This window comes from Pomacea canaliculata, linkage group LG14, assembly GCF_003073045.1.
Source record: "Pomacea canaliculata isolate SZHN2017 linkage group LG14, ASM307304v1, whole genome shotgun sequence".
In the NCBI taxonomy this organism is placed as follows: domain Eukaryota; kingdom Metazoa; phylum Mollusca; class Gastropoda; order Architaenioglossa; family Ampullariidae; genus Pomacea; species Pomacea canaliculata.
This window is the reverse complement of record NC_037603.1, coordinates 4,116,950-4,133,239: the sequence shown is the minus strand read 5'-3', so window position 1 is coordinate 4,133,239 and position 16,290 is coordinate 4,116,950. Positions and strand designations below refer to the sequence as shown.

The 16,290-nt window shown below is 40.5% G+C and overlaps 3 protein-coding genes and 1 long non-coding RNA gene across 4 annotated transcripts; 1 reads left to right on the top strand and 3 right to left on the bottom strand.

The window, feature by feature from the left end:
- Positions 1 to 1,634: 1,634 nt before the first annotated feature.
- On the bottom strand, positions 1,635 to 3,505 carry LOC112555754 (antithrombin-III-like). The gene is made up of 5 exons (XM_025224253.1): positions 3,333 to 3,505; positions 2,915 to 3,098; positions 2,440 to 2,681; positions 2,051 to 2,271; positions 1,635 to 1,917 (listed from the first exon to the last, which is right to left on the bottom strand). Exons 1-3 carry the CDS (start codon positions 3,428 to 3,430, stop codon positions 2,568 to 2,570), a joined length of 396 nt encoding a protein of 131 aa, XP_025080038.1. The 5' UTR covers positions 3,431 to 3,505; the 3' UTR covers positions 1,635 to 1,917; positions 2,051 to 2,271; positions 2,440 to 2,567.
- A 752-nt stretch (positions 3,506 to 4,257) lies between these two features.
- Positions 4,258 to 4,921, bottom strand: LOC112555756. Its single transcript, XR_003097527.1, has 2 exons — positions 4,769 to 4,921; positions 4,258 to 4,346 (listed from the first exon to the last, which is right to left on the bottom strand). It is a non-coding gene; the product is annotated as an uncharacterized LOC112555756 (long non-coding RNA).
- An 894-nt stretch (positions 4,922 to 5,815) lies between these two features.
- LOC112555746 (leukocyte elastase inhibitor-like) lies at positions 5,816 to 8,941 on the bottom strand. Its single transcript, XM_025224244.1, has 7 exons — positions 8,787 to 8,941; positions 8,197 to 8,378; positions 7,852 to 8,003; positions 7,446 to 7,629; positions 7,078 to 7,320; positions 6,626 to 6,838; positions 5,816 to 6,498 (listed from the first exon to the last, which is right to left on the bottom strand). The coding sequence occupies exons 2-7, from the start codon at positions 8,239 to 8,241 to the stop codon at positions 6,316 to 6,318; spliced, it is 1,020 nt and encodes a 339-aa protein (XP_025080029.1). The 5' UTR covers positions 8,242 to 8,378; positions 8,787 to 8,941; the 3' UTR covers positions 5,816 to 6,315.
- Positions 8,942 to 12,961: 4,020 nt separating this feature from the next.
- LOC112555752 (ovalbumin-like) lies at positions 12,962 to 15,271 on the top strand. Its single transcript, XM_025224251.1, has 6 exons — positions 12,962 to 13,104; positions 13,217 to 13,366; positions 13,670 to 13,853; positions 14,043 to 14,285; positions 14,876 to 15,098; positions 15,242 to 15,271. Exons 2-5 carry the CDS (start codon positions 13,269 to 13,271, stop codon positions 14,957 to 14,959), a joined length of 609 nt encoding a protein of 202 aa, XP_025080036.1. The 5' UTR covers positions 12,962 to 13,104; positions 13,217 to 13,268; the 3' UTR covers positions 14,960 to 15,098; positions 15,242 to 15,271.
- Positions 15,272 to 16,290: the final 1,019 nt, after the last annotated feature.

Below are 16,290 nucleotides of genomic sequence, written 5' to 3'. Positions count from 1 at the left end.
GACAATGTTTATATAGAAATGGTAATATAAGTTGATTACATCCTGTACTATATTAATGTTTTGATCAATAATTATAAGTATTTGTACCTGTGTGTTTACATCATGGTGTCGAATGGCTTATAGCATGTTTGTGGTTCTATATAATTATGTATAGCTGTATAGGTTATGAGCTAGATACATATTTGTGTACATGTGCATATGTATGATTTTAATGATGTGATGCATGTTTGTATTTATATCATGTGAATTATACATGCATGAGTGGAAGTCTAGTGGCGAGCATGGTTAAAAATGTTATATTATGTGCATTATCCTGTTGTACTCTCTACAAAAATTGGGTCAGAAGCCTGAATCATTAAAAAAATACCGTGTGGATCGTATTTCTTTGCTTTGCTTTTGTATGTTTGTTAACAGTTCGTGACAAAAACATTGTCAAGCTTCAGCGATTTCACTTGTTAGTATCAGATGTGGTTTAAAAATAGTGGTTGGCGATACTGCAGAATTGACATTTCAAAAAAAGAAGTGTGGTCGGTCCTTTTAATTTTTTTTTTAAGCAATGATCTTGTTCATTACTCATTGGTAAAAATATTCTATCTGGACCCGGGTACGTGATTTATTAGAGAAGGTGGAATGTGAAATATGTTTGTTTGTTTGTTTGTTTGTTTTGTTTTGTTTTTGTTTGTTTTTTGTTGTTTTCGTTTTATGTACATATTCTCCTGTGCTGATGGTCAGGTGGTGCTGGATAATTTATAGCTGATGTCTTTCACGGACCAACCCCTGCCGCAGTGTTCTGCGCTGATTGTTAACCCTTTTTACCTAGCTAGTTGGCTGAATGCCGAAAAGAATGTTAAAATATGACAGCATGTTAGCTGTGTGAGAGTTAGAGAATGTGTGAGAAGAACTAAGTTCTTGACCCGCAATTCCGGGTATTTGCAGACAAGCTCACAGTCGCCATCGCCGGACAAAGAAAAAGTCTTTCGTCCCGGAATCTGAAGAGGATGTGGGGTACATTTCCAAGGTCTACCCGGAGACAGTGCGGCTATTGTTGAGCACCACCCGGGTGTATGCAAGTCTGTTTTGTACACCACGACCCATGGAGCGTGTCACGGATCAGTTTCTGCCTCGGCTTTTTTCAGATTATTTTAACCCCTTCATGACTTATGGACTGCAATGGTTGCTAGAGCGGTTGTAAGATAAGTAATTAAAACCGGAACATGAGAACTGGAGCCTTATTGCCAAACAGGATGAGAGTGCAAGAGTGCATAACTTTTTATACTTTGTGAGATTTGCCTATGCTGAGATTGTGGAGAGTGCCCCGGATGTAAAAATTGCAAATGTCATTGAGATTTTCGTCGCCTTTAGAATGCTTTGTTGAAGCGAGTTGTTTACAAAATAAGTATTTGTGTCATAGTCTGTAAAGTCCTGAGCACTCGATAACAAAATTAACATGAACTGAGCAGCCTCAGGCAATCGTTTGTTGTTTGTTGACAGAACGCGCTACTGTCTTAGTATCTTTATTATCTTAGTATACAGTCACTACTTATGTCAGCAGTTTATATTCACTTTAAATGTTATAAACATATGAAATCAATGTTATCCTTGCACTGGCGCTTTCTAATACGAAAGAACACCTAGACAGTCAAAGAACGATGTATTGAAGTAATTAACAATTTAAGCCATTATTCAATCAGTGCGAACGGAAACCCATCTGAGATTGCATGGTGAGATGTTATTGCCCGGATGTTGGGGGTCAGTCACGCGACCCATGAAGAGGTTGACCCCGTTGCCCTTGTCTCGTAGAACAAAGAGGAAGGGATGGTCAGCCTTGAAGATGCTACTGGGATCTGATATCACGATTGAAGCGAAACTAATACTGATGGAGGTCACGGCGGCGGCCTTTGTTCCAGATTCACTGACCTGAGGACAAAGGTTTCGAGAGAGAAATTTTAGCACCTACAACGACTTACAAAATTGAGGATGATGTAGATTGTATATTTTTACACACACACACACACATCTTGTCTCTTACATCGTCCAACAATCCTCTCACCTCGATCATGGCTTCGTGAAGAGCCTTACTGACCACCAGGCCCGTCCACCCAGGTTGTCCACCATGCCGGTGAGGTTGGCCCTCGCGGCGTCAAACATGGCGTTGAGACCCAGCGCCTCCAGTGGCTCGTTCAAGCCTTTACGCATGCGCAGAGTGAACTTGGGTATGTACACTTCACGGTATTCTTCGAATGGCATGGACGTCAAGGCGCCTTCCAGTATCTGGATATTGATAATAAAACAGATAATGCTGTTAAAACTTGTCAAAGAACTTTTCCTAATGATGATTATATCAGCTATCAGTAAAAAAAAAATCTGTTTTTTTATCACTTTATTAACTAAAGCAAACACTACTCATAGCCCTCTCTCAAGGTTCTGTTATCCCCTCACCTGACCAGTCAACTTGCTCTCCAGGTCCGTCAGGCCGGTCTTGGTGTTGGGCAAAAGGATGAAAAGGCTGTAGTTGCCTCCCTTGTACGGAAGTTCCAGGACGCGCGCGTCCAGTTCCGGAACGTTCTTCACGAGAAATCGCTTTTTTTATACATCAAAGGCACCTGCTTGACGGTACCCGAAATGGTTGTAAAGTCTCTATCTTTGGTGGCAGTTGGGCCGAAGGTGGTCAGCCAAGATGCCTGAAAAGCAAAATAAGTTGAGATTAATATAAACTGACATGCAATAAGGCGTAGATGTACTCATCTTCCTTCCTCACTACTTTCCATTCATTCAGTCACGCAATGTTAGTTTATGTTTGATAATTCATATAAAAGTTAAGCACTATGAGTTGACCATTTTTGTAAAGTATGACTGTAGTGAAATACAAAAATATTATTTCGCAAAACTGCTATAAAGGTGTTGAAACTCTCACCTCGAAGAACACGGCGTTGAGGAGCATGATCACAGTGTCAGCTGTGATGGCACCAGGCTGCAGGAAGTGGCTGATGGCGCCCTCTGTCACATCCTCCACCCACGTGTTGATGGCCTGCTCCGGGTTTGGTCTCTGGAAGGGCTGTAACCCTGTCCCGTAGTAACGGTTCATGTTGTTTGCGTAGCTGTCAACACGCGATATTTATTAAAGAGACAAAAATTCTCAAATTAAGGTAAAGCCATGAAAATCATAATTTTAAAAAACTGGAAATATAAATTCTTTTAAACGACAAATGCTATTTATTATCTAAAACTGTGTTTCGTTATAAGCGCACAGAAGCACAACGTGTTATCAGACAAATGTTTAGCACAGACCATCTGGTTCTCTTAAAGTATCTATCAGTTATATTTGTTTGTACCTGTCTGAGACGTGAACCTGAGCCGCATCATAGTACAGGGCATTGGCCATGCGCAGTGTGAGGTTAGAGGCCGGATCATTGGTGGTCATGGAGGTCATGAGGGTGCGAAGGTCACTGTGAACATGTTCTGTCCAGGTTGTACAGCCAGTGTCGTCTGCAGACAGAAAAAAACAGCTTACTGACTACTCACTTAATAAGTTAATTTATAGGCGAATTAAAATAATAAGAAGTTATGTATAGATAACAGAAATGGGAAGATCACATTAATACTAATGAAGTTGTGTTTTTTTTTTTGTAATGACGAGATTTTAAGCACTGTTGAAAATATTTGAAAATTAATTTTTATAAAATAACGCTTGACATTAAACAGCTTCCAGGAAAATAAAGCTGACAAAAAGTCAAACTTGAAATGAAAGCGAATTCTCTAAATTTTTATAAAGGAATTTGTATTGTGGAAATATTTTCCAAAAAAAAAAAAAATAAAAACAAAGAAGAAGAGTGAAAACTCCACGTCTTCTTATCATAAAAAATCTGGAACACATTCACTCTGGCTCGGTGGATTCTTCTTAAATAGTAGATTTTTAAAAATATTACAGGTTTCGACATCTGTAGTATTTATCTACTAGTAGATAATATGTATGATGAAATAGAGCGGTTAGAGAGCGAAAACAAATTTTAAATTAAACTACACGGTTTGCTTACATTGCTATCATGCAAGTCATAAACAGATGCAGTATGTGTACTAACACAGAGAGAGAGAGAGAAAGACATAGAGACAGAGAGAGAGAGTGTCAGACAATGCAGATAATACAACCAAACACATCATGTTTACCGTCAGCTCCTGTTCCGTGTCCCCTCCTGCACCCAGTAAGGTCATGGTCAAGGCCGTGTACACACTCAGTGGGGAGTAGATGATGTTGTCCTGGTTACCTGCTGCCAGACGCTTGTACATCGAGGTTCCGAATGATGACGTGGACAATGAAAGATCTGACGCTCGGCGATGTCTCGGACTGGCTGTTGAATACAACGAATGAAGACGACACAGAAGACGATAATAGACGAAGGAAAAAAACATATATTCTGCGATTTGTATTATGAAATATATCAAACGTTTGGCCACGTTTATCAAAGGTACAAAGGTCACAGAAAACCGATGGTTTGGGGAAAAAAATCAGGATACTAGAACTTTGGTCACGATCCTGATTAAAAATCCGAGGACTAATTTATTGCTAATACATTGGAATTTTTAGGAACTTGGGAGGTTGGATGCTTTGGTACATTGTTTAGTTGAGAACCCCTATTAGCAACAAATCATGTTTTTTTTCTCTCTCTTCGATGCCTTTATGTGTGACAAGGAATCCTTTATAACATGGTTCAAAATACTCTCAAAATAAAACTTTTTCACCTGAGATTTGAAATCATTGATGTTTGCTTACCAGTGGTCACTGCCAGACACAGCAGGAGAGCCAACACAGCTTGCCATGGTCTTGTCTGTCTGTATGGAAGTCAGTGATCTCGTCTATCTGTAAGTCTGAAGACAGCCAGGTGTCCAGGCTTTTATTTGTGCAACGACACACGTAACCATCCTTGACACGCGTTTACCTGAGATAACAGTCACGTGACTGTGGGAGCGGCTTGGCCAGGTGTGTCTACATCGCAACTTTGTTTTTTCACAGGGTTCACAGGTTCACTTTTCGTATTTAAACCTTTACCTTTCAAAAAACGGAAATGTTTCTATATTAGTTCGAGAGAATTTTTGTGGAAGGTATTTTTGCGCAGTTTTTTTTTTCAGACCTCACCTAAATTTCATTGATAAAAGTGGGAAATGAAATGACTGTGAGTTTTCTTTTCCGTTATCTTATCTTTTCTTTTCCTTTGGGAAAACCAGCTGCTTTCGTTCACTTCTAATTTTTGTAAATTTTTCCCTTTCCTATTTTCCTATTTCTTTTTTATTGTCACTTTAGAGTCTTTTTTGTGGGTTTTTTTGTGGGAATAAGAAATATTCATCTTAAAATTGTATCAACATGTGTTTTGTAGTGGCTGAGAATGTTCGTGTGAGTGCTGACACGTGACATGACAACAGGCTGGACTTTAAATTGTGTCGTTAGTAAGTCTCGTGTTACGACTGTGATATTCATATCAAGAGAACATGTGTCATCCAGGTTAGGACCCACATACAGGATGACTATCTCTGTCATACATGCCGGGCTGACAGACACCATCATCTTAATCATCTTAATGAAGGCCAACATTGTGGTACACAGGTCCGGTGTTTTGATTGTTTACGTGCTTGTTTGTGGACACAAATTTCCTATTGTATACTCCTCCATCATGTTTACTTGCAACGGTCCTAAAGAGCTCTGTCGGTCACATTCCAAGGAAAACTTCACAGTAAATATAGGTATGTGTGTGTGTGTGTGTGTGTGTGTGTGTGTGTGTCCATTCACCACATTGCAGACTACACAATCGTTTCAAAACAAAAGTTAATTTTAAAAAAATTGCTTTATTGTTAGTTTTACACATCATACAAATACATACCATCACAATACCATTGGTATCACAATTAAAAATAATTAAAAGGAGTGTGAGCGGTTTTAAAGCAACAACAGTCTCTTGGTGTTTGTCCTGTTTTTACAGAAGACAGACGATTTTTGAAACCTCTTTGGCTTGTACTGTTTTTGTTCCTCGAGTCCTGTACTTCATGTATCATTGACATACAGTGTATACAGTCTCTGACACTTATAGTCGGTTACAATAACTGCAATCATGGTGTGAGTGGAATCCGTTAATATACACACACAATAACACATCTTCCGATATGGGCTTAACGGATGTACAACCAAGTAAACCATTGCTTTGTAGTAGAAAGAGTAAGAGGGTTGAAAGCAGTGTTTACAGTTTTTAAAAATTATTAAAAACTGAAATAAAAAAGATGTAGGTATGCACAGCAAGTAATGAGGACTAGGAGGTCACAGTGCAATGTCTACAGGCCACCTTGCGTGGGGTCACCGACACGACCTAGAAAGAGGATGACCTTCTGAATCTTGTCCCACAAAACAAAGAGGAAGGGGCGGTCGGCCCTGAATTCCTCAGGTGGGAGGACGATGGCCGTGCGGGTGATGCTCACGGATGTGACAGCAGCGGCCTTGGTTCCAGACTCCGTGACCTGATGCCGAAATTGTTACAACAGTCACATCAGCAGGAGCAACGACAAACAATGCTTTGGTAATATATACATTATAAAAATATAGTAACATTTTATTCTTGTTAAAATATCACACACGGTATCTCACCTCGATCATTGCCTCATGGAGAACTTCACTGACGGCCACACCATTGTCAAGCACCATGCCGGAGAAGTTGGCCTTCGTGGCATCAAACATTGTGTTCAGTCCCAGCGCCTGTAACGGCTGGTTCAAACTTTCACGCATGCGCAAACCAAACTTTGGCAAGTAGACACTGTAGAATTCCCGTCTTGGCATGGACGTTAAGGCTCTTTCCAGGTTCTGCGCAGGTATGACAAAATTGTGTCGGGAATAAAAAAATGATTTGGAATCCTCAATAAAGACTGTTCCACCATCATTATTTTAGGCAAAAAAAATAATAATAATAGGCTAAAACAAAGTGTAAATAGATACTGATAGTTTTGATCACATGTTTAGCTACGTTCACTGGTATTTAACTGACGTGAATACAAACACACATACACAAAATTATTCTGAAGTAAATGTCTCGATTCACGTACCCGATGAGTCAGCTTTCTCTCCAACTTCTTTATATTACTTGTCTGAAAGGGCAAAATAACGAAGAAGCTGTGATTTCCTCCCTTGTATGGCAGCTCGAGAATGCGCGACTCAAGATCTGAATTGCTCTTCAGGGAGAACTGGCCCCGTTGGTGCATCAAAGGCACCGGCTTGACACCACCCGAGATGGTGGTGAAGTTGGCAGTCTGGGTGGCGGACGGGTCGAACATCGACAACCATGCGCCCTGCAGAAAGATCAGAATAAATGGTAAAAGAGTATTTTTATTTAATTTTTGCACAAGATTGCTTCCCTTCAAGCCTTTAACGGCAAAACGGAGGTTTGAAATCATATAAGGGAAGTAACTCTCACCTGAAAGAACACGGCGTTGAGAAGCATGATGATGGTGCTAGGTGTGATGTACCCAGGCTTCAGGAAGTTGGTGATGGCGTTTGCTGTCACCTCCTCCACCCAGGTGTTGATGGCCTGCTCTGGGTTGGGTCTCTGGAAGGCCCTCAGTCCTGCCTGGTAATACTGGTTCGCGTTGGCAACGTAGCTGTCACGTAGTAACGGGGATTGTTTAATGAAAAAGACGGATGGATACAAAATCTCGTGTTTTGTGTGTCACATGAAAATATTTCAGTTACCAATGATTAAAAAAAAAACACGAGAGTGTCTTTACAACAAAAATTAAAGTTTTACTAACAGTGCACTTTTGATGCATCGCTTCATATTAAAGTTTTACTAGAGTGCACTCAACCCATGCTGACAGTAATACCTGTCTGTGAGGTTGATCTGAGCGGCATCGTAGTACAGGGCATTGGCGATACGTAGCGTGAGGTTAGCATCCGGGTCATTTGTAAGTAAGGAGGGGATGAGGTTCTTGAGGTCGCTATGAAGATTCTGGCCGGGAGATACGGCGAGAGCCGTCTGCAAGTAAAATGAAGCAGATAGAGGTAAACCAGGGACAAGGTATAGTTTTATTTTCTTCAAATTAACCAATCGAAAATTTGGGATGAAATGCGTTCACAGATAACAGTAAACAATTCTGTGTGCGTGCGCACACACACAAACAAACAAATAATGTGCGCGCGCATGCGAAAATAAAGTTCATCATACTTACCCTCAGCTCCTGCTCCGTGACCCCTCCTGCTCCCAGATAGGTCATGGCCAAGGCTGTGTACACGCTGATGGGGGAGTAGATGATGTTGTCTTGGTTACCAGATGCCAGGCGCTTGTACAGCGCGGCTCCGAACGACGACGTTGACCGCGAGAGGGGCGGAACTACGGTTTGGTTGTCTCCCGCTGTAGAGGGCATCAGTACCACAACTTAGTACACTCGAACTCTTAAAACAAAGTTTTCTGAACGGTTTCCCATAGCAACCGTGCAGACTCAAAAATGTGAGTAATCTTTCAAATGATAATTGACGATAATGGACAAGATAAGTAATGTGAGAACAGTAGCTGCTCTACCGAAGCCTATTTTTAGAATAAGAAACCAACAAGTTCTGTCGCTTTTAATCTTTGTTTACTTGTTTACATCAACTTGCTCTTTTATGAACGAGTTCACACGAACAAATATATATATATACACACACACGAGTATACTCTGTTTTCCACATTGCTTTTTGTCTCAGAGCTACCTTGCTTCTCAGGTGTGCATAGGTTTGCAGGAATTCCTACGCTTATTAAAGAAAATAAATATTTGCTTACCAACGGTCACTGCTAGAGACAGTAGAATAACCAGCCAAACGGTTTGTCCATCCTCCAGTCATTGCAGCTTTTTATTGTTGTTGCTGCTGTTGTTGCTGTTGCTTTCACGCCGACAAAGAGATGAAAATAGTTGTGCAGACGACCTTTTATACACAGGAGGACCTGTCAGGTTGTTGGCCTTGCTGGCCACGTGATCAGCAAAGTCATCTGACAGGTGGGACGGGGAGGAAGGGAGGATTGGCTCGACCGCGCTCGTCCCTCTAGTGTCAACAGTTTTAAACTGCAGGATGTTTTGCTCGTGTTTGCCAAGCTCCGCCTCTTATCTACCATCGTGTTTGCTGAAGATGTGTCTGCTGGCTCTCTGTCTCTGCTGGTCTCTGTCTCTGCTTTGCATTTTATGTTTTTTGCAAGTTCTTCATGACGAAAACACTGCAAAGGTCCAGCGGCTTTAGTTGTCAGTGGCAAAGGTGTAAAAATAATGGATGCTGGTGAGACAGAGAAACTGTTGTTGGTCCTCTATTTTTGGAGCGAAATGTTGCGTGATCGAGACTCATTCTAGCCAGCCACTCAGGACAAACTATCTCAAAGCTTTTTTGTGATTTACAAAAATGCTTGAAATATGAAAAATGTTCTGGTTATGCTCTTCCTTTATGTGTCAAGATTTAGACATGACGAACCACTCATTTTTATTTATATGATTACAATGCTTTTTTCTTTTACTTTTTAGCAGAAATATAGTGTAAACAAACTAGTAGTTGTAGTAATAATCCACAACTACAACTTTTACGGGAAATAAGTTAGTAACCACATTGCTGGTGTCGGTACAAGTAGCTGCTTTGGTGACACAAACCTCTTGTTGCACCAGACAGCCAGTGTCACATCATATTTCTTATCAACTGTATATTTCTGATTCATGGTGCGAAGTCTTAACATTTACAGCGAATGTCAGAGAAAGGGGACAAAGACATTACTCCTAAATAAAAATGGCCTGTCTACATACAAAAAGTGGAGCAAGGTGAAGGCGGTCTTTTTATTCTGTTTTAAACCCTACCAGACTCATTTACATGTTAAATTACATTTTTTCAAATGGGAAACAATCTTCATCGTGCGGAGTTTTTTTTTCCAGGTAGGGTGTGTGTGTGTGGATCAATTTAATTTTTAATTTCGATGCAAGAAATATCTGACAGTGTTTTTTTATTCTATAAATGAAGAAGACACAAATATATTTACTCAGACAATGATAACGATTTAACTTTGTCCGTAAGAAATAAAAAGTTGACTACTAGATACTGCGTAGATGTTTTTGTAAACAATTTACTCATTCATCCCTTGACTGCTATCAGCAGGTGAAAGGATGTGTTGGTCCGACAGGTCTTGTTGTCGGGAAAAGACGGAGTAAGGATGGACAGATGCAGCGACTGACAGAGACCTCAAGCCTGGAACGACCAGTCCACTCCTTTATTTTTACCAACCAGTTCTTTCTGTGTCCTGTGCCATGAAGGATGACCTTAGAATGAAGTGCGGAATCTCATGGCCAAAATAAAGGACATATAAGATAGTTGTACTGCTTAAACTTTGTAGATAATGATGATGGGTAAGATCCTGTTTTGCCTGTTCATTGATTCTGATGCGGATATGTCTTGAAACTGCCATCTGTAGAAGAGTTGCTTTTAGGTTCTCCAAGCTGTTCACCTCTTGAGCTCCACTCCCTTCCTGTAGATGTTTTGCCGATGGTTTTGCTCTTGACAAAACTCGTATGTTTGGACTATTTTTCAGTCTGTTGGTAAAGTCTTGAAAGACAGATCGACACAACATGTTTAGTCATCGAAGACGGCAATGGCCAACCTCTACGAAATCACTAAGCTGATGGACTGAATATTGCAAAGACCTGTACAACTTCCAGTTGACTTATGCAAGGATACTAATGTGATCTCTTGAGCTTCAGCAATTGTTTTTTGTTTGTTTTGTTTGTTTGTTTGTTTGTTTGTTTGTTTTTTGTTACATCAAGGATACCTGCCGACTCCCGGACACACGAGATGGTGGTGAAGTTGCATATGTTTGTGTAGGATGGGTTCCACGTTGACATCCACGAGACCTGGAGTAAAGTTATTTTTTTATTAATTTTTTTTAAAGACTGAATTCCACTTTTAGAGATGTACATATCAGGATTTTCTACTGATTATCTCCCATAAAGAAACAGGAAACACAAAATCAGATCAATATATACGCACATACAGATTGACCTGTTAGCCAATATAATGGGACTGTAGAACTAGTTTAGAGGCTTTGCAAGAAATAATTTTGATAACTTTTTTCATAGTTGTGTGTGGCAGACGAATTGTAATTTCCAGTTCAGAGTCGATCGATGTCAAAGGTTTAGTCAAAGGTTTCAAATCACATGACGATAAATACAAGTTCAAATCATGATCAGCTCCCACAAAGACTCATAAACATACTTGTATTTTCACAAAAGTTACTTTTGATACTGAAACCAGAAAACAACATCACCTTTTTCCTCTTTTCAGAGTTAAGTGGGAGCCGCATCAGGGACCGACATCAAAGAACACCTTGCCTCAGGTAGGCTGGTGTCCCCGAAGCCTGTAATTATTCGCAGTTCAATCAGCTGTGCCCATCATCATGCACCTGCTAAGATTCTGCACCCACACATGGACCTCGACATTTGCCAGATATGAACTGACTTCTCATTGAATAGTTTGCCCCTCCCCATGGCGTGGGCGACATGTAAACTCGACATGTGCTTCTCATCTTTAAATTCTGCCCTCTGTTCCCTTTCTTTTCTCTTTTTTGTCCAATGTAGATCCATAATCAATTTCCCTTTTTTTTGCTTTATTCTATTTTTACTATATTTATCAAGATGTATGTAACACAGTTTTTCACTTTTCTGAGAATAAAGTTATCAAAAGTTTTGAGTAAAGGGCTTGTTTCTAACATGGTACGGCTATAATATTCGTCAATTTTTTCATGAAAGACTGCATGGAAAAGATGCATGTAAACTAAACACAAATAGTCAATCCGATGAAAGTGCAGAAAACAAAGACTAGATTTTATATGAGTTGTGTAAACATCCACTTTTGAAAGAAAGGTTTGGTTAAAATTACATCGTGTGAGAAAAAAAAGTGAAAAAATGTCTTATTTTTAATGGCAATAACAGAACTCTCCATCCAAAACAAATATTGGAGAAAAATATTTCCCGAGGAAGATTGGTCTTGAAAGCCACACTGTTAGCGTGCGTGTCCTCGGTTGGCCGAGCATCGTGCTCTTTGCCTCCAAAGGAAGGTTAAAGGTCGGCAGAAGGGCAAGGTTCATTTCTGCTGTCATCTTTTCGACATAGTAACCCTTTGCAGTTCTCTTTTCTCTTCCTCCAACCAGTCGGTGAAGAAACATTTACCATTTATCTTTGTTAATTAATTGATCCTAGGAGTAAAATCCACCTGGGGTTTGTTTTTTTTTTTTTTTCATTCTTTTCTGCCATTCCCCCGAGAGAATAGGTACTTCTCATGTGATCTTGTGCCAGCCTTGATTTTGTTTACAGATAAAATGAAAGTTGAAGGAGCACCGATGTTGGAAATACAATGAAAATGTGCTTAACGAACACAATGATGCAAACTTGTTTTAACGGTTGTATAAAATCTGTTTTTTAAAACATTTTAAAAAGAATACCAGAGCTATAATCGGCATGTGGGAAAGATAGCACTTTTATGTTCATTATCTGAACGTGAAGCATATGGTTTGAAACTAGACCAAAGAAAGGTAAGTGTTATCTCAGGTATTGTGCGTGGCTCCAATATAAACCTGTACTGCACACAGTCCCCTCCACAGACCTCGCTCCTTACAAACTGATCCATGGCGGCTTCCATTCTTGTTGGTGTGTTCGTTCTCCTGCTGTGTCTGACACACACCACTGGTAAACAGTCCTCGTGGACATATTTATCAATCCTCTTGTGATCTACTTTTTGCTTTTTTTCTCAAAAATAGAAAGTTCTAGATGTTTGTCGCTAACATGACTTCTCTACGACAACCCTGTCGCCATGTTAACTATTAAAAAGCAGATGAACCTACTCTTCAATAATACACTCTCGAGTATTTATTTACCTGACCTCGGTATCGTCAACAGCCAGTCCGAGACATCGCCGAGCTTCGTCGCTCTCGTTGTCCACGTCATCTTTCGGAACTTCCTTGTACAAGCGACTGGCATCTGGTAACCATGACAACATCATCTACTCCCCGCTCAGTGTGTACATGGCATTGACCATGACCCTGCTAGGCGCAGGAGGAGACACGGAGAAGGAACTGGCAAGTAAGAATTATGAATTATTTAATCCTTTTTCAGACATTGAGAGATAGCGCAGAAAAAAACCTGTCATATTCACAGTCGACATTCATTAGTCTTATTTTTCTTCTGTCTGCAGACGACACTGGCCGTGCAGCCTGGACAGAACGTTCACAGTGACCTCAACCCTCATGACCTCCATGACCACCAATGACCCGGCTTCTAACCTCACTCTGCGCATGGCCAATGCCCTGTACTATGATGCGGCTAATGTCATGATCTCAGACAGATATTTCCTTCTAGACAGTATATTCTTTGTCTATCTCTTAAACCAGCCAAATAAATATTTTTGTTCAATGATGTCATCTGTTAAAAGACCTTTTGTCTTATAATCTCCTGATTTATATTTGTCGTGAGCTTTTTCAGATGGGTTCGTTGCTACCTCGCAGTTATTATAATCTGTTGTACAGTTTAGAGCTACAAGGCGTGTTTAGATATGCTTACAACCATTTTCATTTCAACAAATTATATGCAATGCCTGTTGTAGCTCTAACCACGCAAGTTTTACATATAAATACTCATTTGTCTGAAGTTACTCGGCCAACATGAAGCAGTACTACGGGGCGGGACTGAAGCCCTTCCAGAGACCCAACCCAGAGCAGGCCATCAACACGTGGGTGGAGGAGGTGACAGAACACGCCATCACCAACTTATTGCAACCTGGTGCCATCACACCTGATACCGTACTCATTCTTCTAAACGCTGTGTTCTTCCAGGTGAAAGCTTTCATAATTTTTAAACGGATTTTCACTACTCATTTCAGTTCCGTTTCAAGTCAAATAAAAAAAATTATTCCTTGATTTTTGTGTTTTTCTAAACTCTTACGACTCACCTACTTACCATAATCCAGAAACCACATTTTTTTTAAAAGCAGACCATTTAAGACCATCTTTCAATCTTCTCAGGCAACATGGAGTTCTCAATTTGACCCCATCCACACCTGGAATGCCGACTTCACCACAATTTCAGCTGCCATCAAGCAGGTGCCTTTGATGTACCAGCAGGAGGATTTCTCAGTGAAGAGCTTTTCAGAACTGGACGCCCGCGTTCTGGAACTGCCTTACAAGGGAGGCGACTACAGCTTTTTCATCCTATTGCCCAACACCAGAAACGGTTTGGAGAATCTGGAGAGTAAGCTGACTGGACAGGTAAGAAAGTAAATGTCTACGGACACTATTAGGATTCACATTGCAAAAGATGTGAACGATGACACTGAATAAGTCCCGGGCGCTTGGTAAAGTTATTATTTGTGACATCCTGGCAATGCATAATATTTGTGTGTGTGTGTGTGTGTGTGTGTGTGTGTGTGTGTGTGTGTGTGTGTGTGTGTGTGTGTGTGTGTGTGATATACAGTTCCATTGCTGTTAGTGCATCTGCAATATTCTGACTGAATGCGTTTTGTTTTGTACTATTGTATCTGGACAAGAGAAATGCATTTCAACTATGATTCATCCGAAATAACGACCTCAGCCACCGTTCAAAAACCAAATCGACATGTCATGCTACAACATATCAACATATTATATTACTGAATATCAGTTACTTTTATATAAGCATATCATATTATTGCATATCACCGTTCTGCTTACAACGCAAAAATGTGGCCGACTGAGTGAGCAGACAAATGTCGTGACAAGAAAAGTTATTCTAATCAACTGTGTATTTTTCTGTAAGAGAATGGGATGTGCTTTAGCTGGACTTAATATTCCATATTTTTAAATTTACTTTCTATGAAAAGATACTGGAAAGTGCGCTAACATCAATGCCACCGGCACAACTCTACAAAGTGTACCTGCCCAAAGTTCACTCTGCGCATGAATAAAGAACTGAACCAGCCGTTGGAGTCACTGGGTCTTAATATCGTATTTGACCCCGCAAGGGCCAACTTCTCTGGCATGGTGCGTGATGCAGCTGGACCGACATTGTCTGTCAACGAGATCATTCACGAAGCAATGATCGAGGTGAGACACATGTGTGTGTAAACGATGCTAGAGAAAAATTTCCTCTTCTTCATCCTTTTTCTTTTCCTTTATGGTGAATCTCGCTGTGGTTATTCGTATTTGTTCGTACTGTTCATGACCTGCCATCGTTTATTTTATCTAAGGTGGCGGAAATCGGAACTAAAGCGGCTGCTGTGACCTTTATCGGTGTTGGAGCTGGGGCGCCCATCCTGCCTCCGCCGCCAGAGTTCAAGGCCGACCATCCCTTCATGTTCGTGCTTCGCGATAAGGTCAACGGGGTCAACCTCTTCATGGGTCGTGTCGCTGATCCGCCTCGTGACCATCAGTAGGAAGCGCACTATGTGATGGCAGCTGCTCGTTGAAGAATGTGCCAACAGCGAGGATTTTTCTGTCTGTTTCAAAAGGATTCAGAAATAAAAATTATTGTACAATACTTGAAATATTAAAATTTTATGAATGCACTTTATGTGGGGCAGAATAGTAAATACACTCTTAATGAGCATGCTAGCGCCATAGTACAAGAATGAGACATAGACAGCATACGAGAGACAGGAAAAAAACGAATCACACATGAACAAAGAAAGAATAAACATCAGTACTAACGACGAACAAAAACAAGTAAAGATATCAGATATCAGTAGATATAGGTAAAATTGTAAGCTGAAATTTACAGTTTAGGTTTATATCGCCCACATGTACTGATATCTCGATCCCACACAGGCTGGTCTTCAAAGTATTTACTAGTGGGTATAGGTGGCGGATGTGGAAAGAAAGAGACTAATTCCTAACCCTAACAACAACTCAGATGTAGTGTAGGCGCTTATGTGATCCCTAATGTCGTTAGGTACATCATGGGGAGGAGATGCCCCGTGTATTTAATGAGCTTAGTTGTTGGGCAACGGGGGACTTGCTCTCTCACAGGCACACTCACAGTCACACAGACAGACTCTCACACGCCCCTTGCGAGCAACGAAGCCAGTCACTCCTCAGTGAACAGATGAACACACACACGGAGGGACAGAACAAACATAAGTTTATTGACGGTCATAAGGTGCGACCCACCAACTCAAAAAAAGAAAAGAGCTAATAAATCAGATAATAAAAAAGAAAACCCGTCCGCCGGTGGACATGTTATAAAACACACAATAAAGTAAATACTCCAGCAAAATAATGAACTAATGGGTTCACGAGT